This window comes from Hippopotamus amphibius, chromosome 7, assembly GCF_030028045.1.
Source record: "Hippopotamus amphibius kiboko isolate mHipAmp2 chromosome 7, mHipAmp2.hap2, whole genome shotgun sequence".
In the NCBI taxonomy this organism is placed as follows: Eukaryota; Metazoa; Chordata; class Mammalia; order Artiodactyla; family Hippopotamidae; genus Hippopotamus; species Hippopotamus amphibius.
The window spans coordinates 62,882,708-62,906,634 of NC_080192.1; the positions used below are offsets into that span (position 1 = coordinate 62,882,708).

Here is a 23,927-nt window from a genome sequence, read left to right on the forward strand (position 1 = left end):
TTTTTTTGGCCACAGCACTACTCAGCATGTGGAATCTTAGTTCCCTGATCAGGGATTGAACCTGTACCCCCTGGGGTAGAATCACAGAGTCTTAACCACTGACTGCCAGGGCAGTCCCAAAGGACATTTTAGAGTGAATGTATGTTTGTTTCTTGCAAGTTCGTGGGAGAGAAGAACACAGGTTGAAGACCCTGCCTTGGTGAATGCTGAGACCCCCGAACTTGTACCCACTGTTGCCTGTGCCCCATCAGTGCAAATGTCAACACAGTGAAGAAGGCAAATAACATTTTAGTAAAGTTATGAGAATTGAAACTTTACAGTTCCCCTGAAATGGTCTTGAAGACCCTCAGGGGTCTGCAGGTCGCAGTCTGCGAATGCCACTCTGACGTATCAAATCCCCAGCTCTGAACTGAACCGAACTGAGAAATTATTTCTCAGTCTTCCCACACAGAGGTGGCCAGAAGGAAAATCTACCTGATCCTGGTTGGCCTATCACCTTAGAACACTACATGCTTCCTTCACACCTTGTTGCAATAAGGAGGCAGCAATGCTAAACCATTGCTCTTTCCCTTTGTTTCAATTCTTTTGTTTCCCTCAACTAATATCTTGCCCTCAGCAATATTTTCCAATTTTATACTCACCCAACTTTTACTTATTACTAATTTGTTTTTCTTTAATCTTAAAAGACAAGGATTAATGAAATTCATTTATACGCCAACAAGAGTCAGTTCTTGGCAGATTGCCGCAAAATACACTTTTGGTACTTCCTTAGCAATCCAATGTCACGTATTTTTTAGACTATGAAACATCAGAATTTGTGCCACCAGATGCCTTCATTCCTGTAAATTTCTCAGACGAAGGTACCTGGACAAGGGTGGAAAAAGCACAAACTTCACCTGTTCCTGGGAAAGTGTTTGTCTGCTCAAGAAAAAGAGGCAACAGCTGTGGCAATTCCCAGCCTTTGACGGGAAGGATCTTGTCCTTGTGGTGGGAATCTCCTGAATCAATGCCAGACATTTTCCCATGAACCCTTTCCTGGCTCCACTTTCCTGCTATTCATTTCAGTGCCCCTCCCTCAAATCCTATTATAAAAACCCAGGCCTTTCTGCCCTGACAAACCAGTGCAGATCCCTGCAAGACAGGTAAGTGGGAGATGAGAGAGGATGAGACCCATGACAGATGTTTCACCTCGCACATTTCAGGGAAGGTATACAAGGACACAGGAGCTCTGAGACAGGGCAAAGCCAGTCCAGGCAAGTCTCAGGTGTAGTAGGATATATAGATTTACCAATCCTTTCCAGAAATATGGAAGGGGAAGGATGCTACTGAGATGGATTGATTCCTAGGGGACCAGACAGAGGAAAAAACAAGAGGTATAACAGGGGCTTTCCCATGCCCTCTCTCTGACCCCACTTCCTTTAGTTCTCTGGCTGCCTCTGCACATCACAGACGAAATGTTGCCTTGCATGGGCCTCCCCAGCCTGTCCTGGATGCTGATCTCCTGCCTGATACTCCTGGCTCAGGTCCAAGGTAAATCTTCTCTGCCTCTAGCACTGGGCTCCCAGTGTTTGCTCAGGACCAAGAAGAGGACGAAAGCTCCTGTGTGCTTCCCATGGTAACGGTACATCCTCACACAACAACACTGCCTGCAATTTCTGCAACATCACTCCTTCCTTCAGGGTAACTAGTGGTGGGAGGCACCCCAGTGGTCCAGTAACAGTGGGATGAGATGGTTTCCATTTTCTCAGTATAGTCTAATTTATGTGGGTGATTAAGGAGAGGAAGTATAGAGGGTCATAATAGATGAGTAGAAGGAGAACAATTGAAGGATCTAGTGTAGAAACAGCTTAGAGGAGGAGAAGGATTGGACTTTTGAATAAGGCAGGTGAATAAAAAGGAAACAGATCATCTCCCAATGAGGAGGTCTAATGTGGTTAAGAAAAAAATCCTGGGAGTGTTGGCAGTGGTGACAGGCAGTCAGGTGTTTGGTGTCACTGCCCCAAGCACTGGTGTCATAGATATTCCCCAGGGTCACATCCTCACTGCAATCCCCTCTCTCCATTTCACCCCATCACTCTCCTTTATTTCCTCCTCCCCAGGGGAAGATCCCCAGAAGGAACTGCCCTCTGAACGGATCAGCTGCCCCAAAGGCTCCATGTCCTATGCGTCCTACTGCTACGCCTTGTTCACAACACCTAAAACCTGGATGGATGCAGATGTGAGTGCTGGGATTTGCAGTTAGGGGTGATAAGGAGAAGCAAATTAGAGACAGGGTTTGGGGGCCAGGGGTCTCCATCTCTAGAGTTTCTTGAGGGTGAGAATGAACACCTCATCTTTTGCAAACACACCCTTTCTCACCTACCTCAGCCCTGCCCTTCCCCCAGTGATGTCTCCAATCCCTCCATAGTCTCTCCCTTCTCCACACAGATGGCCTGCCAGAAGAGGTCCTCAGGACACCTTGTGTCTGTGCTCAGTGGGGCTGAGGGCTCCTTCGTGGCCTCCCTGGTCAAGAACAATTTGAAGACCACCTCAGATGTTTGGATTGGGCTCTATGACCCCACAGAGGTACACTCATCCTCTCTAATCTGTTTCCTTCCAAGATGCTATGGCCACCCAGGCCCCTCCCTGTCCCCTGTGCCTGCCTAGGAAATAATGTAGAGATCACTGGAACTTAGACATGAAGGGGGTAATTGGAGAATGAAGGGCCTTGAGGCCAGCTGAAGAGCTGAGTTCTGTGCAGGTCTCCTTTCCAACTAAAGTTAATCTGCCTCTTGTCAAGCTTCTATACAATTCACACATCATGCATTGTAATTCAGTTCTCTGAGCTTTCCTGAGTCTGCACATACTGTGCTTAGCAAGTTCTAAATGAAGATTTAGGATTGCTGCATTTTCCCTTTTATAAAACAGACATTGTCTTGGAGAGTCAGAGAGAAATCACAACTGCACCACCAAGTGCCGCTCACACAGTGACATGCTATTCTTAGGGGTTCCATTGGTATTTGTGATTTTTTTGCTTTGGAATTTGCCAATAGGAGCAAACAGGGAGAGTTTCCCAGAGCAGAGCTGTGGGGCATCACCTGGAAGAGCAGAGTTAATTCCTTGATGCTGGGGGCAGGGATCAGGTGTTCCAGATGACGGAATCAGGCAAGGGGAACTCTAAAGACATTTCCACCTCACTTGACTCCATCCTCTGCTCTATAGGGTTCTGAGCCCAATGCCAGTGGATGGGAGTGGAGTAGCACTGATGTGCTCAATTACGTTGCCTGGGAGACAAATCCTTCCATCCTCTCAAACCCTGGCTACTGTGGGAGCCTGTCAAGAAGCTCAGGTAAGAAACAGAGGAGGTCACTTCTGCCCAGGCTTTTCCATCCTTTCATTCCCCATTTCTGCATCTGACCATCAGAGAATCCTCCTGAACTGGACCTGCAGTATTGGCTTTCTGCTCCCATCCCCTCTCATCTTTCCTTTCTTTCTATCTCCTTCCCTTGGAGTGGGACCCTGGTGAAGAAGAGGGAGAGCCTTTGACTCCTCAGCCAGAATGTGGGATGCCTGTCCATTGGGTTCTCAAGCTCCACCAGCCTCATTCACTTGAGCTCTTCTGTCTCTATAGGATATCTGAAATGGAAAGATTATAACTGTTATGTGAGCTTACCCTATGTCTGCAAGTTCAAGGATTAGGTCAGATGGGAAGTCAGCAGCCTAAGTCTGGTGTGCAGCTCATCATGGACTTGGAACCAAGTGTGAAGACCCATCCCCGAATTGGATATTCTCCCCACATCCACAACCTAACCACTTCATTCTGATGTTCCCAGATATTCTTCCCACAACCTCATCCTGACCACTTTATTCTGATCTTCCCTGCTCCCCAGCCTCATTTCAGGGTCTTTTGTGTGTTCCATAAGCTGCATTTTCAAGATTCATAATAAAAATATTAGTCTTCCGTTGCCTGTTTTCTCAGCTTCATTCCCGTAGACAAACTCTGAGAAGGAGGAAGTGGGTGGGCAAGGGGAATTTTTGGTCAGTCTCTGCCCAATTTCACCCAGGTCCTTGGGGAAATATATATTTCCTTTTGGCAGATCGTGTTTTGTGGTGAGGTACATCAGCACTGCTTCTGTAGGTTGTGGTAGGATATGGGTTGTGGACAGATAAAGACATCGCTCTCCCACACACTCTGCTGCTCACACATCCCCCCAAGACATGTTTCTGATGGTGTGATGCAACCAGTCTTAGAGTATGTGATGATGCTTAGAACTGTACCTCTTAAACCATCAGTGTGAAACATAATGAACAGATTTTATTGATAGTCATAAAATACAATACAAATGAATTAATAAACTAATTAAATGGATAAAACAGATAACCAAAATGAAAATCTGTTTTTGTTGTGATTGGTTTTGACAGATGTGAGAGTAATCTGTCAAATTGAGTACAGTTTCCTAACATTTATCAAATTCTGTACTTAAGTCATCACGTTCAGCTAGCACGGGTCCATCTAAGCACATGTTGCCTAGTTGCTATAGGGCACCTGTGAGAATGGTCCCCAGTAGGTCCTCTGTCCTTGGGCCTTAAAACACACTGACCTCAGTCAGGACTGGAGTTGGTATGACTTTAATGCCTAGTAGGATTTTTCTTAACTTTTTTAAATGAAAAAAATAATGGCTTATTTTTAAGAAATTCCCCTTACCTAACCAAAGGCAAGACTCAGACTTTTTGTGTATCTGCATATTTCAGGACCGCTAATCTGCCTTCCACCTTATCACCACCCCTCCCTCACCACAAGCTTCCATTGTGGAAAAAATATGTTTGGGGCCAGTTCCCTAATTTGGGAAAAAAATTATCATCTGAGACCACTGACAAAATTTTCCATATGAACCAAGAACACTACAGCGTTGTTGTGTAAGGTTATTGCTTCTCAAATAAAGAGATGAAATGAATGGTCAGCATCTTTTTTTTTTTTTTTTTCCTAATGTTTGTTAAATTTTATTTGCTCTTTCTAGGACAGACTACATTGACTAAATACTCCTTTAGCTTTTTTGGTGGAAACACTTCTCCATCAGTTTCCATTGAATAATGCCAGGGGTCTTGATTTTCTTCCCTATTTAAAGTAATAATATGGGTTTGAAGAGTTCACAGTGATTGTTCTTGTGCCAGTTTCTATTTTAGTTGAGTTTTCCCTTTGATGGCAGGTGGGCCACCACATCTGTGGGGATCAGATCCTCTTCTTCCTGTTGGAGAACCCATTGTGTTAGAGAGGACATTTGTACTTGAAAGTAAGAAATATTCCAACATAATTTGGCTCAAAAAAGTAAAGGTATTTATTGCACACATAACTGAAAAATCTAACAGTAAGGAAGGCTTTGAGCTCAGTTTGACCACGGCTCAAGTGTCATTTCTCTGGGCCTCTCCTGTCTGCATTCTTTTTTATCTGTATCCTTTATTCCTCTACCGCCTTCCTTTTTTCATAGCTCAAGAGAGTTGCCAGCAGCAGCTGGGGCTACCGTTTCCTCCTCAAATCAGAAGAGAGAACTTATATTCTTCCCTAAATTTATAAAAGAAAAAGTCTTTAGCTTCACATTTTCTAGACAAACCTGAGCAAATCACTACAGGTAAGAGAATGTCATGGACTGATGCTTGAATCCTGAATAACTGTGCATATTTGAACCATTAGAGCAAAGAGGATATACTATCCTGGTTGAATTACATGAGTTTTAAACTGTCCAGGATCTTGGAGTGTGATCACTATCAACAAACCTCAAGAAGGGTTGCTCTCAGAAGGATGAAAGGATTGGGTTTTCTTAGTGGAACAACTAGGTGCTATTAGAGGAAGGGAGAAAGAAAGCAATGAAACTGGGTACATCCCCAGGGATCATCACCACACACACACACACACACACACACACACACACACACACACACACACAGATAGGATTAGAACTAGGTAAAACTTGAAGTCATAATCAGTTGGGATTAGGGGATGTGAAAATGGTTAAATCATCTTTTTTTTTTCCTTAATAATGAGCAATTACCATATTACTACCATCAAAAGAATCAAAATACACACACATCCAGTGAGGGGAGGCATCTTAAATTTGCAGACTCCAAGTTAAGGACCAGTTACTTTTTTATTGTCTGTTTGCTGTTGACACCTGACATCATAAAATACCACTCTTCCAATTTTTCAATTCTTTTTGCCAGCTTACATACTGAATGTTCCTTTGTAGTTTTCTTTTGCCCCAATTATTATGTAAATATGCCATGGCTATTCTTAGCCTCCGTTTGAAAGTAACCAGCCCCACTGACAAAGTTTAGAGGGCATGATTTTTTAAACCTAGGTTGGTAATGATGTATATTTTTTAAATGCAATGTCATCCAATGAAAATAAAATCTAAACACTGCCCTCTCCACAGAGCAATAAAAGGATAGAGAATTAGGAGGACGCTTGGAAAAATTTGTGATATTATGCCTTACTAAATTTTTTCAAACTTTTCTCTGTAAATCAAGTTTAGACTGGATCTTGTTCCCCAAAGGATGTGTTAAATATTATGATATTTAGATTACCTGGAACTCCAGCAAGACCACTTCCGTACCCATATTCTGGGTCTATAAACCAAGTGGCTGTTTAGAGATTCCTTATCAATTCAAGAAATTCATAACCAGTTCTTTGCTGCCAGCCATTTTTCCAGAAAGGAATACCTTCTGGTTTTTCTTAAAATAAGCCAAAAAAAAAAAATCATTTAAAATAATCACGAGGATTTTAAATCATTGATTAAAGAGATTATTTATTCCTATCTTTTCTAAAATGAAAACAAAAAATAATATAGACATTCAACAAACCAGATAAGTTTAATAAATTGTGGTACAACAATTGAATTGAACATGAACTATTATAAATTACAGTGAAATGTTTTATTTTGTTAAATTATAAAATGTACATGTGGGAGGTGGAGGCAATAAAAGGAGCTCCTTTTCCATTCCCCCACTCACTGTCCAGCTTGCATGGTTTTACCAGAGTAAATGAGGACGATTTACTAGAACAGGACCTAAGCAAAGGGTAGAGGCAAAATCAAAGCCTAGCAAGTGAACAGAACAAAGCCAGGACACTGAGAAGTGACACAGGTGATGTGTGCTCAGAGAGATTCCCAGAATGGGGAAAGGCCCTTCCAGGCATGGGCTGGAACTGTCCAATATAAGCTACCCTCCCTACAATCAGTCCCACTTTCTTTCAGGTAAAGGTGGAATTTTATCATTCTCTAAGCGCTCTCAGGTGCCCAGTTCCCATGTCCCTGAGAGACAGAGGGAGTGAGAAAAGATCTTCCAGGAAAGGCTGCAAAAGGGAAGCAAAGAAGTAGTCCAGAAGGGATGCAAGAGATCAGACCTCCTGGGAATATTTGGGAAGATATTTGGAAAGAGATTCATGGAAGAGAGAAACAGGGAAGAGTGGACAGACTGTTACCCCTACTAACGGCCCAGCTTATCTCCTGATTTTGCCATTTTCCTCAAATTTAAAAAAATGACCGACACTTGCTTGTATAGAATCTGATGGTAGCAGATGAGGCTAATAAAGAAAGAAGGTGATAATTCTTCCATTTGAATCCAACTGCAGATATCCAGGAAAATCTGACTTTAGTCAAAATTTTACTTGTGAGTTTATATCGCATTATTTTCAATGAAAAAACAAAAAAACATGATACAGTAGGTTTCCGCCCCAACCTCCCAATCACTGCTCTAAAACCCATGAACACCTAGGTTTAAGTAACAAGCTGTCATGTTAAAATGGAAAGTTCTTTAAAACTTGATTTCCTGATTAGCACAGATTGTTAAATATATTTTTTTATTGTGTGAGGTGCATGACCGAGGGATGCCCCACTCTGCACCTGCATCATCTGTGACTTGTGCTCTCTTTGAAAAGAACACACGATTCTGATCTTTTATCAGTGGTGCTTGGTATGAAACTTGAGACTTAGCCCACTTGTAATTTTATTAAAGGATTCATATTGAGATTTGGGGATGCGTATATACATTTTTTTTTATTATTATTATTATTTTATTTTATTTTTTTGGGGGGTACACCAGGTTCAATCAACTGTTTTTATACACATATCCCCATATTCCCTCCCTTCCTTGACGCCCCCCCCTCGATTCCCCCCCACCCTCCCTGCCCCAGTCCTCTAAGGCATCTTCCATCCTCGAGTTGGACTCCCTTTGTTATACAACAACTTCCCACTGATTATTTTACAGTTGGTAGTATATATATGTCTGTACTACTCTCCCGCTTCTTCTCAGTTTCCCCTTCACCTCCCGCCCCCTCCCATACCTCGAGTTCTCCAGTCCATTCCCTGTATCTGCTTCCCTGTTCTTGTCACTGAGTTCATCAGTACCATTTTTAGATTCCGTATATGTGAGTTAGCATACAATATTTGTCTTTCTCTTTCTGACTTACTTCACTCTGTATGACAGATTGTAGTTCTATCCACCTCATTACATATAGCTCCATCTCATCCCTTTTTATAGCTGAGTAATATTCCATTGTATATATATGCCACATCTTCTGTATCCATTCATTTGTTGATGGGCATTTAGGTTGCTTCCATGTCCTGGCTATTGTAAAGAGTGCTGCAATAAACATTATGGTACAAGTTTCTTTTGGGATTATGGTTTTCTTTGGGTATATGCCCAGGAGTGGGATTACTGGATCATATGGTAGTTCTATTTGTAGATTTTTAAGGAACCTCCAAATTGTTTTCCATAGTGGCTGTACCAACTTACAGTCCCACCAACAGTGCAGGAGAGTTCCCTTTTCTCCACACCCTCTCCAACATTTGTTGTTTCCAGACTTTGTGATGATGGCCATTCTGATTGGTGTGAGGTGATACCTCATTGTGGCTTTGACTTGCATTTCTCTGATGATGAGTGATGTTGAGCATCTTTTCATGTGTTTGTTGGCCATCTGTATGTCTTCTTTGGAGAAATGTCTATTTAGGTCTTCTGCCCATTTGTGGATTGGGTTATTTGCTTTTTTGGTATGAAGCTGCATGAGCTGCTTGTATAATTTGGAGGTTAATCCTTTGTCCGTTGTTTCATAGGCAATTATTTTTTCCCATTCTGAGGGTTGCCTTTTAGTCTTGTTTATGGTTTCTTTTGCTGTGCAAAAGCTTTTAAGTTTCATGAGGTCCCATTTGTTTATTCTTGATTTTATTTCCATGATTCTAGGAGGTGGGTCAAAAAGGATGTTGCTTTGATGTATGTCAAAGAGTGTTCTGCCTATGTTTTCCTCTAGGAGTTTGATAGTGTCTGGCCTTATATGTAGGTCTTTAATCCATTTGGAGTTTATTTTTGTGTATGGTGTTAGGAAGTGTTCTAATTTCATTCTTTTACATGTTGCTGTCCAATTTTCCCAGCACCACTTATTGAAGAGGCTGTCTTTTTTCCATTGTATACTCGTGCCTCCTTTGTCAAAGATAAGGTGCCCATATGTGTTTGGGCTTACTTCTGAGTTCTCTATTCTGTTCCATTGATCTTCCTTTCTATTTTTGTGCCAGTACCATACTGTCTTGATCACTATGGCCTTGTAGTATAGTTTGAAGTCAGGAAGCCTGATTCCACCAACTCCATTTTTCCTTCTCAAGATTGCTTTGGCTATTCGGGGTCTTTTGCGTTTCCATACAAATCGTAAGATTTCTTGCTCTAGTTCTGTGAAAAATGCCATTGGTAATCTGATCGGGATTGCATTAAATCTGTAAATTGCTTTGGGTAGTACAGTCATTTTCATGATGTTGATTCTTCCAATCCAGGAACATGGTATATCCCTCCATCTGTTTATGTCATCTTTGATTTCTTTCATCAATGTCTTAAAGTTTTCTGCATACAGATCTTTTGCCTCCTTAGGCAGGTTTATTCCTAGGTATTTTATTCTTTTGGTTGCAATGGTGAATGGGAGAGTTTCCTTAATTTCTCTTTCTGCTCTTCCGTTGTTAGTGTATAGGAATGCAAGAGATTTCTGTGCATTAATTTTGTATCCTGCTACTTTACTAAACTCATCAATGAGTGCTAGCAGTTTTCTGGTAGAGTCTTTAGGGTTTTCTATATATAGTATCATGTCATCTGCAAAGAGTGACAATTTTACTTCTTCTTTTCCAATTTGGATTCCTTTAATTTCTTTTTCTTCTCTGATTGCTGTGGCTAACACTTCCAAAACTATGTTGAATAACAGTGGTGAGAGTGGACACCCTTGTCTTGTTCCTGTTCTTAGAGGGAATTCTTCCAGTTTTTCTCCATTGAGAACAATGTTGGCTTTTGGTTTGTCATATATGGCTTTTATGATGTTGAGGTAATTTCCTTCTATGCCCATTTTCTGGAGAGCTTTTATCATAAATGGATGTTGAACTTTGTCAAAAGCTTTTTCTGCATCTATTAAAATGATCATATGGTTTTTATCCTTCAATTTGTTGATATGATGTATCACGTTGATTGATTTGCGTATATTGAAGAATCCTTGCATCCCAGGGATAAACCCCACTTGATCGTGGTGTATGATTTTTTTAATGTGCTGTTGCAGTCTGTTAGCTAGTATTTTGTTGAGGATTTTTGCATCTATATTCATCAGTGATATTGGTCTGTAGTTTTCTTTTTTTGTGACCTCTTTGCCTGGTTTTGGTATCAGGGTGATGGTAGCCTCATAGAATGAGTTTGGGAGTGCTCCGCCTTCTGCAATATTTTGGAAGAGTTTGAGAAGGATAGGTGTTAACTCTTCTTGAAATGTTTGATAGAATTCGCCTGTGAATCCATCTGGTCCTGGGCTTTTGTGTGTTGGGAGATTTTTAATCACTGCCTCAATTTCTGTACTTGTGATTGGTCTGTTCATGGTTTCTATTTCTTCCTGGTTCAGTCTTGGAAGATTGTATTTTTCTAAGAATGTATCCATTTCTTCCAGGTTATCCAATTGATTGGCATATAGTTGCTTGTAGTAGTCTCTCATGATGTTTTGTATTTCTGAGGTGTCCGTTGTGACTTCTCCTTTTTCATTTCTAATTCTGTTGATTTGCATCTTCTCCCTTTTTTTCTTGATGAGTCTGGCTAATGGTTTATCAATTTTGTTAATCTTCTCAAAGAACCAGCTTTTAGTTTTATTGATTTTTCTTATGGTTTCTTTCCTTTCTTTTTCATTTATTTCTGCTCTGATCTTTATGATTTCTTTCCTTCTGCTCACTTTGGGGTTTCTTTGTTCTTCTTTCTCTAGTTGTTTGAGGTGTAAGGTTAGGTTGTTTATTCGATCATTTTCTTGTTTCTTAAGGTAGGACTGTATTGCTATAAACTTCCCTCTTAGAACTGCTTTTGCTGCGTCCCATAGGTTTTGGGTTGTTGTGTTTTCGTTGTCATTTGTTTCTAGATACTTTTTGATTTCCTCTTTGATTTCTGTAGTGATTCCTTGGTTGTTTAATAGTGAATTGTTTAGCCTCCATGTGTTTGTATTTTTTGCAGTTTTTTTCCTGTAATTGATATCTAGTCTCATGGCGTTGTGGTCTGAGAAGATGCTTGATATGATTTCAATTTTCTTGAATTTGCTGAGGTTTGATTTGTGACCCAAGATGTGATCTATCCTGGAAAATGTTCCGTGTGCACTTGAGAAGAAAGTGTAGTCTGTCGTTTTTGGATGGAATGTCCTATAAATATCAATTAAGTCGAGATGGTCTAATGTGTCATTTAAAGCTTGTGTGTCTTTATTTATTTTCTGTTTGGATGATCTGTCCATTGATGTAAGTGGGGTGTTCAAGTCTCCCACTATAATTGTGTTACTGTCGATGTCCCCTTTTATAGCTGTTAGCATTTGCCTTATGTATTGAGGTGCTCCTATATTGGGGGCATAGATATTTACCATTGTGATATGTTCTTCTTGGATGGATCCCTTGATCATTATGTAGTGCCCTTCCTTGCCTCTTTTAATAGTCTTTACTTTCAAGTCTAATTTGTCTGATATGAGTATTGCTACTCCAGCTTTCTTTTGACTTCCATTTGCATGGAATATCTTTTTCCATCCCTTCACTTTCAGTCTATATGTATCCCTTGGTCTGAAGTGGGTTTCTTGTAGGCAGCATATAGAAGGGTCTTGTTTTTGTATCCATTCAGCCAGTCTGTGTCTTTTGGTTGGAGCATTTAATCCATTTACATTTAAAGTGATTATTGACATGTGTGTTCCAATTACCATTTTCTTAATTGTTTTGGGTTTGTATTTGTAGGTGTTTTCCTTTTCTTGTGTTTCCTACTTAGAGAAGTTCCTTTAGCACTTGTTGTAAGGCTGGTTTGGTGGTGCTGAATTCTCTTAACTTTTGCTTGTCTGGAAAGCTTTTGATTTCTCCCTCAAATCTGAATGAGATTCTTGCTGGGTAAAGTATTCTTGGCTGTAGGTTTCTCTCTTTCAGGACTTTCAGTATATCCTGCCATTCCCTTCTGGCCTGCAGAGTTTCTGTAGAAAGGTCAGCTGTTATCCTGATGGGTTTTCCCTTATATGTTGTTTGTTGCTTTTCTCTTGCTGCTTTTAATATTTTTTCTTTGTGTTGAATTGTCGTTAGTTTGATTAATATGTGTCTTGGTGTATTTCTCCTTGGGTTTATTCTGTATGGGACTCTCTGTGCTTCTTGGACTTGGTTCATTATTTCCTTTCCCATGTTGGGGAAGTTTTCCACTAGAACCTCTTCAAATATTTTCACAGACCCTTTCTTGTTTTCTTCTTCTTCTGGGATGCCTATAATTCGAATGTTGGTACGTTTAAGGTTATCACTGAGGTCTCTGAGGCTGCCTTCTAGTCTTTTTATTTTTTTATCTTTTTCCTGCTCTGTGGCGTTTATTTCTTCCATTCTATCTTCCAACTCACTTATTCGTTCTTCTGCCTCAGTCATTCTGCTGGTTAGAGCATCTAGAGTATTTTTAATTTCAGTTATTTTGTTATCCATTGCTGTTTGTTTTTCTGAGTTCTTATGAACTGTTTCTTGTACTTTCTCTAATTTGTTATCGAGATTTTGTATCATTTTTACTATCATTACTCTAAATTCTTTTTCAGGCATTTTTCCTATTTCCTCCTCATTTATTTGGTCTTGTGGGTTTTTTTCCTGCTCCTTTGCCTGCATGGTGTTTCTTTGTTTCCTCATGGTTGTCCAAGCTTTTGGGGTTGCTTGTCCTGGTGATAGAGGTGTTTATAGAAGACTGTCCAAGCCTCAGACTAATGTCCAAGTATTGGATTAGACGAATATTCAGTCTAGGAAACACATACATGTATAAGACACACAATTATTGAATCCGTTAGGACATAAGGCTCTAGAAAGACCTGAGAGAACCCCAGTGTGCTATCAGATATTCAGAGAGAAACCCAACAGAAATTGACAACTGAAACAGAACAAATCAGAGACAAAAGCAAAAGCAAACAAACAACAAATAACACCCTACACATACAAACATCAATCCAGGGAGATTTTGTAAGCTAGGATCAAATATAGAAATGAGCTGGAGTACCACCAGAGAGAATGGAGATTCTCAGAATGTAATTAGACAACTGTACTAAGAACTAAGATAAAGACAAAAGCCTAATATTAATACCAAGGCAGTGCATCATCTGGAGAATAGAGCAAGGAGTCTGAGCAGACCGATAGTGTTGCTTATAAGTATGTTAAGATAAAATACACTTAAAATGGCTGGAAGAAAGGGGAACAGAAGAGCGTAATGTGGTTGGAAATATGCAAAGAAAAAGAAAGGAATAGAAGTGTATAAAAGAAAGGGATGAAAGGAAAGTATGAAAGATATTTTGTCCGTACTACCAAAAACTTAGCTAGATATAGAAGTATATAAAAAGACAAAAAAAAAAAAAAAAAAAGAGTAAAAAATATCCTTATAAAATTATGTTGTAAAACTTGTAGATCCCTTAGGGCTAAGATCGTATTTAATAAATCAAAAAAAAAAAAAAAGAGAGAAAGAAAAAAAAAAAAAAATCCAGAACTGATCCCCGAATGGACCAGTTCAATAGGTATTGATACTACTATTTCTGTTTCCTTAGCGTCTCAGCTGTAAGTGTCCTTTTCCTTGCCTTGGGTTTTTTTTTTTTTGCGTTATTCTGTGACCAGCAGAGGTTCCTTTATTGTTCGTCTGTAAGCCTCAGTGTGTGGGGAGGGAGAGGGTGCAATAGTGGCTCCTTCTCCTGGGAGGGAGTGAGCAGTGGTGCACTGTTGCTTCAGTCAGGCTTGGAGGTGCTTGTTGCAGAGGGCGCTGGTGGCTCAGGCGTACACAGAAAGTCTTAGAGTTGGGCCTCTCTCGGGGTTTTTTCTTTTTGATGCTGGTTTTTTTTTTTTTTTTTTTCTCTCGGCAGCCTCCCTGCTGCTGGCGTTGCAATGAGTTTTAATCTAGCCCCGCCCGAGCGCCTGAGGGTGCTTGTTATCCCTGAGCGCCTTATGTGGCCCTGCAGGGCGTCTCTCCGCTGCCTGTTGCAGAGGCGCAGAAAGAGAGAGAGAGGCTATGCGCGCGGCTCCTCCCCCCCGCCCGGGAGCCTGCAGCCTCCAGCCGCCATCATGGCCGGGCAGCTCTCAGGGATCGGCACTCCTCTCCGCGGACCTCCTCCCTCCTGTCCTCTCCGTCCGTCTCTACCGGCAACAATGTTTCTCCCCCTGAACCAGCTCTCCGGTTCCCACGCTCCCGCTCCTGGACCCTCCGTTCAGCCGCGGATCGATGTCTCGGTCCGGGAACGCTGAGCTGCGCTGCGGACCGTCCGTATGTTTCTCACTCCCTCCCGTCTGCCACAGCTCCGCCGCTTCACCCTCTTTGAGCCCTCGTAGATGCCTCCCTACCGGCTATGTCAGGTTCTCCGCAGCCCTTTCCGGTGTCCGAGGCCGTCTGCTAGTGTTCAGCTGGTTCTCTGTGGGAATGACTGTGTCCTTCCGTGCATTCCCAATGCATCTGTGGAGAGGGATGCACTCCACGTCTCTCTACTTCGCCGCCATCTTTTTTGACCCACATTTTTTTTTTAATATAAAGTTTGGCTGAAAAATATTGCACTAAGAGATATACACATAGTGCAGAGTTTGCATCATTAAAACCCAAGAGTGGTTGTTTTAAGAAAATGTTAACCAGAGATACTGACTTCAGGATATGCCTTGCAATCTTTTAGGTGCTGCTCAGAATGTATCATAAAGATAATAAAAAGTTTCTAGTTGTATAATGCCTTATGCACATTCATTGCCCAATCCCATTCTTTTTTTTTTCTTTTTTTATCTGTATTGGAGTATAATTGCTTTACAGTATTGTGTCGGTTTCTGCTGTACAACAAAGTGAATCAGCCACATGTATACACATGCTCAGCATCTCACTGCTGCCAGCTTCCCAAGGACCCTTTCCAGGACTCTTAAAGTCATACATATCATCTTGTTCTAAAAGTCACTGACTATCACAAGTAAAAAGAACCCCATAGTTTTATTGAGGAAGCAAAGAATGTTCAGGGAAGACTTGGGAAACAATTCTGTGCAGGGCTCTGATGTTTCTGCACTTCATGCAAGCAGAGGAATTGACTACCCTTTCTTCTGGACTATTTTTGCAAGGATGTTTGTATAGTAAAGAGCCTTTAAAAAGAGAGATGGCATCTCTCTCCAAAGCAAGGGGAAGTCTTGCTTATAGTTTTGGAAAATGGAAATAGTGTTTCCATCCAGAGTGAAGTCAGTCAGTCATGGTTACTCTCCAATAGAAGAAGGATGTCTCCCTCTGAAGTAAGCAGTAGGCTAGCTTGCTGCCCATCATAAAGATTCAGGTTTCCTAAGCTCCTGTATCATAATTATAGGGGATCTTCCTCTCCTGTATTATAAGCTGCTACCTGTGAAGGCACCTGCCTGGGCCCATCTATGTCTCACCATGGGACTAGGGGGTCAGGGGAACTGAGCTGAATGTGATGAAGCTCATGATGCTGCAAGTACGAAAGTTCTTTGCCTTCTGTCAGTAACTGTGCAGCCATGGGGGCAACTAGGCTTGCTACCAGGGCAAATTTTAAAGAGCTCGTGGTCCTTGACATGAAATTAGTAACTTTTGCTGCACATTGGGAGAAAAGAACTTTAAGTGAAGGTCTTGAGTCTTACTTCCTAATTTCTTTTCTATTTCTGTTTCCATTCCATTTTCCTTTCAGAAAAAAACAGACTTCTTTTTTTTTTTTTTTTTTAGTTACACCTGCCAGACCTGCTATCCCCACCTTCTCCTCTGGCAGTCCTCCCCTCCCTCCCTTTCCCCCCATGTCCTACAGTGTCTCTCTTTCCCTTTCCCTTATAGATCTACTGGTGTTATAGATTCCACCCTGACATGGTGTCTAGTCCTGCGTGGTACCAGGGAGAGTCCCATCATTCTTCCCTTAGGGAAAACTGAGCTTTCCAAAAGTCTCTAAAGGAAAACTGGATTTTAGACAAATATGCCCCTGAAATATCTGCTAACATCAAATACTGTGAACTTCAAGAGGTCCTGAATTTGGAAATCTTGTAAGAAAACTAGTCCGGAAAAAAATCCACCAGAACACCATTAAGTTGTGTGGGTCTGGTACATATATACAAAAAAATATTACTCAGCCATAAAAAGAATGAAATAATGCCATTTGAAGCAATATATATGGACCTAGAGATTATCATACTAAGTGAAGTTAGTCAGACACAGAAAAGCAAACATCACGTGATATCATTTATATGTGGAATGTAAAAAAAATGATGAAAATGAACTTATTTACAACACAAACAGACTCACAGACAGAGAAAACGATCTTACGGTTACCAAAGTACAAAGGTGGAGGGAGGGATAAATTAGGAGTTTGAGATTAAAGTATACACACTACAACATATAAAATAGATAATCAACAAGGACCCACTATATAGCACAGAGATCTACTCAATATTCTATAATAACCAATATGGGAAAAGAATCTGAAAATGAATGGGTATATGTATATGTATAACTGAATCACTTCACTGTATACCTGAAACTAACACAACATTGTAAATCAACTAAACTCCAATATAAAATAAAAAATTTAAAAATAAACAAGTAAATGAAAATAAATGTATGAAAAAAAATTTAAATATAAAAAATTGTGTGGGTTAGCTTGTCTATGTTTTTTATCCTATGCTGAGGAATAGTTAAGGAATTTTCAATTTTTCTTCTTTTTAGAGTTTTTCTATATTTCTAAAGCGATCTTCACAATAATTTTTAAAATGCTGATGATTAAATATTTGGAATCTCTGAACCTTTTGATTATAAAATACAACACTAAGGGATTGTTTTATTTATATCCCAAATTCCCCTGAAGAGACAGTGACATTCTAAATTAGCTTTGGTAAAATCCTAGCAGAGCTACCAGTGTTCAGTGCTACTGGCACCATGATCTTTGTCATGGTAACAGGCAGAAAATGACCCTGAAGTTTGTTGCATGACTGGTAGTTGCTCATATTCAAATGATAAGAAGATAAAAGAAACAAAAAATCAGATCTCCTCATGCTACAGTCCCAGCTTGTCTTGATAACCCTGAGTACTGAAACAGATCAGGTCAAGAAGCTTAGACCAAGGACAAAGAAGAGAGAGAATAAAGACTTAGACCACATTTTAAAGCAAAGAGAGGGGAACAGTGCTCAGGAGAGGCCTTCCTCAGCCACCCATTTGCTGGGACTCTCCGTGGAGAGATGTTGAGGGGTTTCTGGAAGTGGCTGAGCTGAGGGGTAGGAGATCCAATCCTTCCCAAGTCAGCACACCAAACACTGGAAGGAAAACAGACAGAGCGCTGGTAGCCTTTTTTCAAAATACGTGGCCTGAGAAGCCTCCAAAGGACATTCTGATTTGGGTCAGAAACATTTAGTGTTTTATGGGGTTCTAGCATGGGAAGGTGGGTAGTGTTTCAGCTACTGTCTAGAACAAAGGAATTGTTCTTGAGGATTAGCAACCATAACTTGAGGAATCTGCGTTTTCTCTAAGTGAGGGAAGAGAAACAGGGGCTGCTGTTCTGTACAAGGTGGGGCTGGTTAGGAGAGGTAGAGAATGTACATTTGTGCAAGCACATGCAAATCACAGAGGAAATGTCTCAGTCTCCAAACCTTCAGGTGATTTCATGTAAGAAACAGGGGGATTATTCTTATTATACAGGTTTGTGTGAGGTGCATCTCAGGAAAGCATGAATGGCATGGCATGGCCAGCAGTTAGGTCTGGGTTATGTAGAATGTCAATGACCCCCAACTGTCTCCCCTTGGTTGTGAGCAGAGCCTGTAAACATAGATCTCAACCCCTCAATGATACTATGTTATATGGCAAAATGGATTCTTGCAGAGGCAATTAAGGTCACTGAGTCTGTTAAAAGGGAGAATTCTGGGAGATTATTGAAGTGAGCCCAGTCCAAACACATGAACCATTCAGATGCAGTTTTCTCTGATGGCAGCTAAAGGGCAAGTCAAGAGAATCAAAGCAGCAAAATATTTTATTGTGCATTTACTGGCTTAGAAGATGGAAGTGACCCTGTACTAAGGCATGCAGTTGAGAGTGGCACTTTACCTGACAGCCAGCTGGATAGGCGACTGCAGTCTTACAACTACCAGGAACTAAATTCTGCCAATAACATGAATGTAAGTGGGAGTTTGTTACACAGCAAAATAAACTAATGCACTGGGTTTCCATAGGATAAAATATGTAGACTTAAACTGGAATCCAGCTTAAGGGTCAAAATTACCTTCTATGTGAAGCAAGGGCCCTATGCCACTTAGATCTTAAGGGATGTCTTCTGATGTATCCTAAGTCTATACCAGGCCATGCTTAAGGAAAATATTGTGAAAGAGAAATTCCCTGTCTGACCCTATTGTACACTGTAGTTAGAAAAATATGGAAAACACCAGTGTTTAAAACATCCACTGGATGGCAGGGTCTGAGAACAGGCCAGCAGGGTCCCGTTAGGGAGATGTTTAAAGCTCTGGGAGGTCCATTTGCAAGGGATGGTGCATGATCCTGATTGACCTTAAAGTGTGCTCAACAGAGGAAGAGCAGCATGGGCTTTCAGGCTACTGGTGACATGGTCAAGGTCAAGTGAAGGACTTGTTTGGTCAATTCATTGAAATCATATCAGGGCAATGCAGGCAGAAGGACAGGTCAGGAAACTGATAGCAGGGGAAGTCCATCAAACAAGGACCTATAGGTATAGGAATTGCAATTGGGTGAGTTTAGCAATCAAAGAAAGAACAGCATGAATTTTGAAAGAAAGCAAAAGAAGGAAAAAAATATTGGAAGATAGAAGAGTTGAATTTTAGCCACTCTTTCTTTCACAGTAAGATATTGGACAAGTCAATGAAGTTCTGTGATTTCAACCTGCTTTCTCCACTTACCCCAAGCAGAGTTGCTTCATATTTTGTCCCACTGCCTCCATTGTCCCTGTGTCCCACATATCGTCCCATTACAGGCTCACCTCTCTCTGCCTGCCTCCTGCTCCCCTCCCCCTCACATCAGCCATCACTCTTCCTGGAAGGACTCAGTTCCTTCCCCTTGTGCTCAGGTTCATGGGAACAGGACATCTGGTTGCTGCTGGGAAAGGGCAACCCTCAACTTTGACTTGGACAGTTTGCCAACCTGTTGCTGGGAGGGGGACCTCATCTGTGATAGTTCCCAGGGTGTTCCAGTAAGAGGCTACTCCTGGTGATGGAATTTCCTTGTGTCAGGGCCCTCTGAGCTTCTACCCTTGCCCTCCCCTTATAGTTCAAATTCATGGCTTTATAAATAGAGAATCTAGAGGGAAAAAACTGTTTCTGAATGTGAGAAAATAAAATGTTTCTAGAGACTTCGTTCTCAAATTAAGTAATTAAATAACTCGTGGCTTGATGGAAAATGTGTTTTTGACCTTTCAAAGATAATGTGATTCAGAGGAGGGAGAGAACATGGATGCTTTTCTGTAATATCTGATTCTTTTCCTAGTGCTTTTATGTCCTTTATTTCCATGAACACATGCTGAGACATGAAAGAGAGGTGGGGTCTCTGTCCTTCCAGTCTCCATCCTGATTTTATTTTATCTGACCCCATGTGTTTGTGACCATGGGTGGGGGTTGCTTGCACCTATGTTAAGATGGGAAATTACAACATCTCTCCCCCTCCCCCACATGTTTGTGAATCTGGTGTATGTAAATATGTAAAAGACAAATTAAACTGTGAGTCAAAGGACCAGGTGTTTGTTGTCTCACAATTATACACGTTTTAAGCTCTTCTTGTGGGGTCTATAAGGATAGTCATGATCAATAGGTGGTTATTTGTTAAAATCAGTCAGGCCTCAGACAACTAGATATGTTGACTATAAAGATACTAAAGAGCAGGAAAACAGCAAGCTTTGGTAATATAAAAAATGACCCCGAAGAAAAACTTCTTGGGTTCAAACCAGTCCAACTCCAGCTCTTACTAGCTATTTGACCTTAAGTTTCTTAGCCTCTGTGATCTTCAGTTCCTTCATCTGTTAAATATGCTCAATAATAGCACCTGTATTATCAGCTTTTTATGTGATAGGGATTAACTAGGCTACTATTTGTAAAGCATTTAAGATAGTAGCTGCCAATAGAACATGCAATAAAAGTGTGTTGAACACTCTAGACTTTTCCTTTGAAGTAAAAACAGCTGTGTTGTAAGCAGGCTGGAAATGGTCTTAGTCCATCAGGTGCTCTTTTAGCCCCTTTTCTCCCAGGTCTAATTTTTTATACAGGCTGTTATCCACATGACTGCCAAGAATTAAAGCAATTTGGAGATAACTTCTCTATAGAAAGTCTTCAATACCTAGTACCAGTGTGTAAAGTAGTGAACAGCTACCAGAAGACGGCCAATAGCACCGCTTATCAGTCACAGCCTTGACCCTTCCTAAGCCATACTGGGGGCTTATTAAGGAATTACCCCACTTGGGACACATGGACTCTAGATATCTGGCATTCTGCTTTCCATTTATCAGAGGACTTATGATGGGAAAGGCCTGAAATCAGTTCCTGTGAACCTTGTGAAACCAGGGCAGAGGATAGAACATTGAGGCCCCTGAGGACAAGGAGGTACATATTGAAGGGATGGGAGTAAACCTTCTGGACACCGCAAAAGTCCTCAATTTTATTACCTTGCATGTGGAATTTGGCCAGCCATATATGTAAGCAATAAGGACAGCTATCTCAATAAGTATGCAGCTACAGGGGCAGTAAAGACTTTGACAACTGTGTCAGTTGTTCTTTTAAATCTTCCTCTTTTATCTTGCAGCAATTCCCTCTCTGTATCACGCTAACTGCCATATATTTATATGCATTTTAAAGTATTGATATTAGAACTTTTACTCCTGGAAAGTCATTGTGTATTTAATGTCTTCTTAAAATGAAATATCTCGGATTAGAAAAAGCAACAATCCTGTATGTATTAATGTTCAAAAATTAATTGCTTCTTTATTTTTATCAAGAGAAATGTATCATGGTACTGTTGGTGAAGGGGAAATTTCCCCCTCTACCATTCTTGACTTCTTGTGGCTGAAATAAAATTGAAACAGGACATTAACTGGTGAAAAATAAACAAATTTTAATTTAAGTGCATGGAGGCCTCATAGAAATGGAACCTAATAAGTGGCCAAAGCAGACAGCTTTTATACTTTTAGACAAAGAAACAATACACTCGTGGAAAATTGACAGAATAAAGAAACTTAGGCTTTGGGTACTTAATTAGTGAAGAACCTAGACAGATCTTAGGCTTGGGGCAGGAAATTAAAGAAATAACAAAGTTTGTTTACATGGGCTTCTCTGCTGGAATTCCCTACCTTTGGTGATAAGGGTGTCCTTCTACATCCAGATACAGGGAATGCACCTTTCATGTGAAAGATTTATATCCTGCTTTCGGGGAGACAGAAAGAATGGTCAGAGTGTCCCTCTTCCTTGGCCACTTCTTAAGTAACTTTAATTCAATATGATCAATGTACCATTGAGGCATATTGAGGGGCAGCCTACTCTGGGCCCCAACAGCTACTTCCTCTGAAACGTGGAAGTTTCTCCTATTAAAAGCTGAGCTGTTCACTATATAGAAAAAGAATGGTTTAGTAGAACCCTCCATTTCATTGAACCAACTTTTTAGATCTAAGAACATATCAGTTAAACACTTGTATCTCATTTAAGAAGCAATGATGCAGATGGGCTCCCCAAGCCAGACCTATGTGCAAGGAATCAGGTATTTAATAAGAGACACTTCTGTGGGAACAAAAGGAAAACAAAGGTTAATGATACAGCAGATTATAAACCAGTTTCTGAGCCCAGGATGCAGTCAGTCAAGCAGATTGCTAAGCACCTTTTGCAGTTTGAACTATCTCTGATGAAGTAACTGGGTATGCAGGTAAACTTTCCAAGTGGCTCGTACAGAAACAGGCACAAGGATTGTTTAAATATGAGCTGTTGTAATGATTTTTTTGAAATTTATAACATCATCTAGCTTCAATTTGCAGGGCTTCAGGAAAAGGGCAGTTTTAGTTCTCAATGATTCCAAGGCAAAAAAATAGGAAAAAATTGGAAACTTTAGTTTAGAGAACTGTAGTTAGATATTGGAGAAAGATAGAAATATTCAGTCCAATTGTCAGGTAAATAACAAAACCTCAAAAGAAAAAAAAAAGTAATAGCACTAGAATTTAATATCCACAAGTGGGTATTATAGTTTAATTGAAACATATTTCCTCTCTGAAATCACCCTCATTTTAACAAAGATAGTCAAATCAAAACTAATTTCTTTACAAAATAAGTTTTAATTTAATAAAATTGATCTGATTATTTTCATAAGTCCAGCAAGAATAGCAATTGACCATATAGGCTTTTTCAAGTATGTTTTGCTGGAACTCGTTATGAGAAACCTCCAGATTAAACTTTTAATATCCTCTCAGGGCCAGTAAGTCACACCAGATACTTGCCATCAGGTTTGCCTGTAATACCTATAGATTTTGTGAATTCTTCTCCTTTTGAGGTCCCCAAAATATCCAGAGTGTCCTGGGCCTTCCAGGAAGGAACCTTCCTTATTTACCAGGTAAGGCCGCTGGGAACCCTATTAACAAGGTACAAGGATGTTTTTTCCAAGGTGCTTTATTGGCTTCAAGAAGGCAAACTTATTTTCTCCCAGCTCTCTGGTCCTGTTTGTCTATGCCTGTCTCTTTCCAATATGACTTTCCAGTCAAAGCCTTGGAAATATAATCAGTGTTTCTAATTGTGTCCTATTAAAAGAAGAACAGATTCCTATTGAGCATATGCAAATAACTATATTGCCAAGAAAATAAGAATGCTCACTGAGAGTTTCTGAATTCTGGAGCAATCGGTTAGGGAGGAGAAGATCAATCGTTCAACTCTGCTTAGAAAATCATGTCTTACCAAATTGTTGTAAATATTTTTAAAAATTTCCTTTCATATGTAAAACAAAAGACTGAAAAATCAGTAATGGACTTCCCTGGTGGCACAGTGGTCAAGAACTCCCCGCCAATACAGTGGACATGGGTTCAATCCCTGGTCCGGGAAGATCCCACATGCTGTGGAGCAACTAAGCCCATGTGCCACAACTACTGAGCCCGTGTGCCGCAACTCCTGAAGCCCACACACCTAGAGCCTGTGCTCCACAACAAGAGAAGCCATCGCACTGAGAAGCCTGTGCACTGCAGTGAAGAGTAGGCCCCACTTGTCACAACTAGAGAAAGCCCTTGTACAGCAACAAAGACCCAATGCCACCAAAACAATAATAAATAAATAAATAATTTTTTTTTAAAGTCAGGACTATTTTAGACAAAAAGTTATAAAAAATATAATCATTCATCAGTTCATTCATTCCCATGTAATTAACTCTCATTCTTCTTTAGACCAGTTTTCCATTAGTTCTATCAACCTTGGCTGATAACTGAGGGTGACAGGAACAATGATGATTCCAAGAAGTTT

At 40.5% G+C, this 23,927-nt stretch overlaps 1 protein-coding gene across 3 annotated transcripts; it reads left to right on the forward strand.

Annotated features, from left to right (window-relative positions):
- The first annotated feature begins 1,124 nt into the window (after positions 1-1,124).
- On the forward strand, positions 1,125-3,775 carry LOC130857079 (lithostathine-like). 3 transcript variants are annotated; one of them, XM_057742359.1, is made up of 6 exons: positions 1,125-1,142; positions 1,347-1,530; positions 2,100-2,218; positions 2,428-2,565; positions 3,202-3,328; positions 3,611-3,775. In XM_057742359.1, the coding sequence occupies exons 2-6, from the start codon at positions 1,455-1,457 to the stop codon at positions 3,676-3,678; spliced, it is 528 nt and encodes a 175-aa protein (XP_057598342.1). In that variant the 5' UTR covers positions 1,125-1,142; positions 1,347-1,454; the 3' UTR covers positions 3,679-3,775. The 3 variants fall into 3 exon arrangements, with proteins under 3 accessions (XP_057598342.1, XP_057598343.1, XP_057598344.1); XM_057742360.1 differs by having other exon boundaries at positions 1,131-1,142; positions 1,450-1,530; positions 3,611-3,711; XM_057742361.1 differs by lacking the exons at positions 1,125-1,142; positions 2,428-2,565 and having other exon boundaries at positions 1,455-1,530; positions 3,611-3,678.
- The last annotated feature ends 20,152 nt before the right edge of the window (positions 3,776-23,927 follow it).

Excerpts from the sequence above, each read along its gene's own strand:
- LOC130857079 (XM_057742359.1), top strand. The coding sequence starts at position 1,455 with ATGTTGCCTTGCATGGGCCTCCCCAGCCTGTCCTGGATGCTGATCTCC. Across the intron at positions 1,531-2,099 it reads ACTCCTGGCTCAGGTCCAAG|GGGAAGATCCCCAGAAGGAA; the intron begins GTAAATCTTCTC and ends CCTCCTCCCCAG. Across the intron at positions 2,219-2,427 it reads AAACCTGGATGGATGCAGAT|ATGGCCTGCCAGAAGAGGTC; the intron begins GTGAGTGCTGGG and ends TTCTCCACACAG.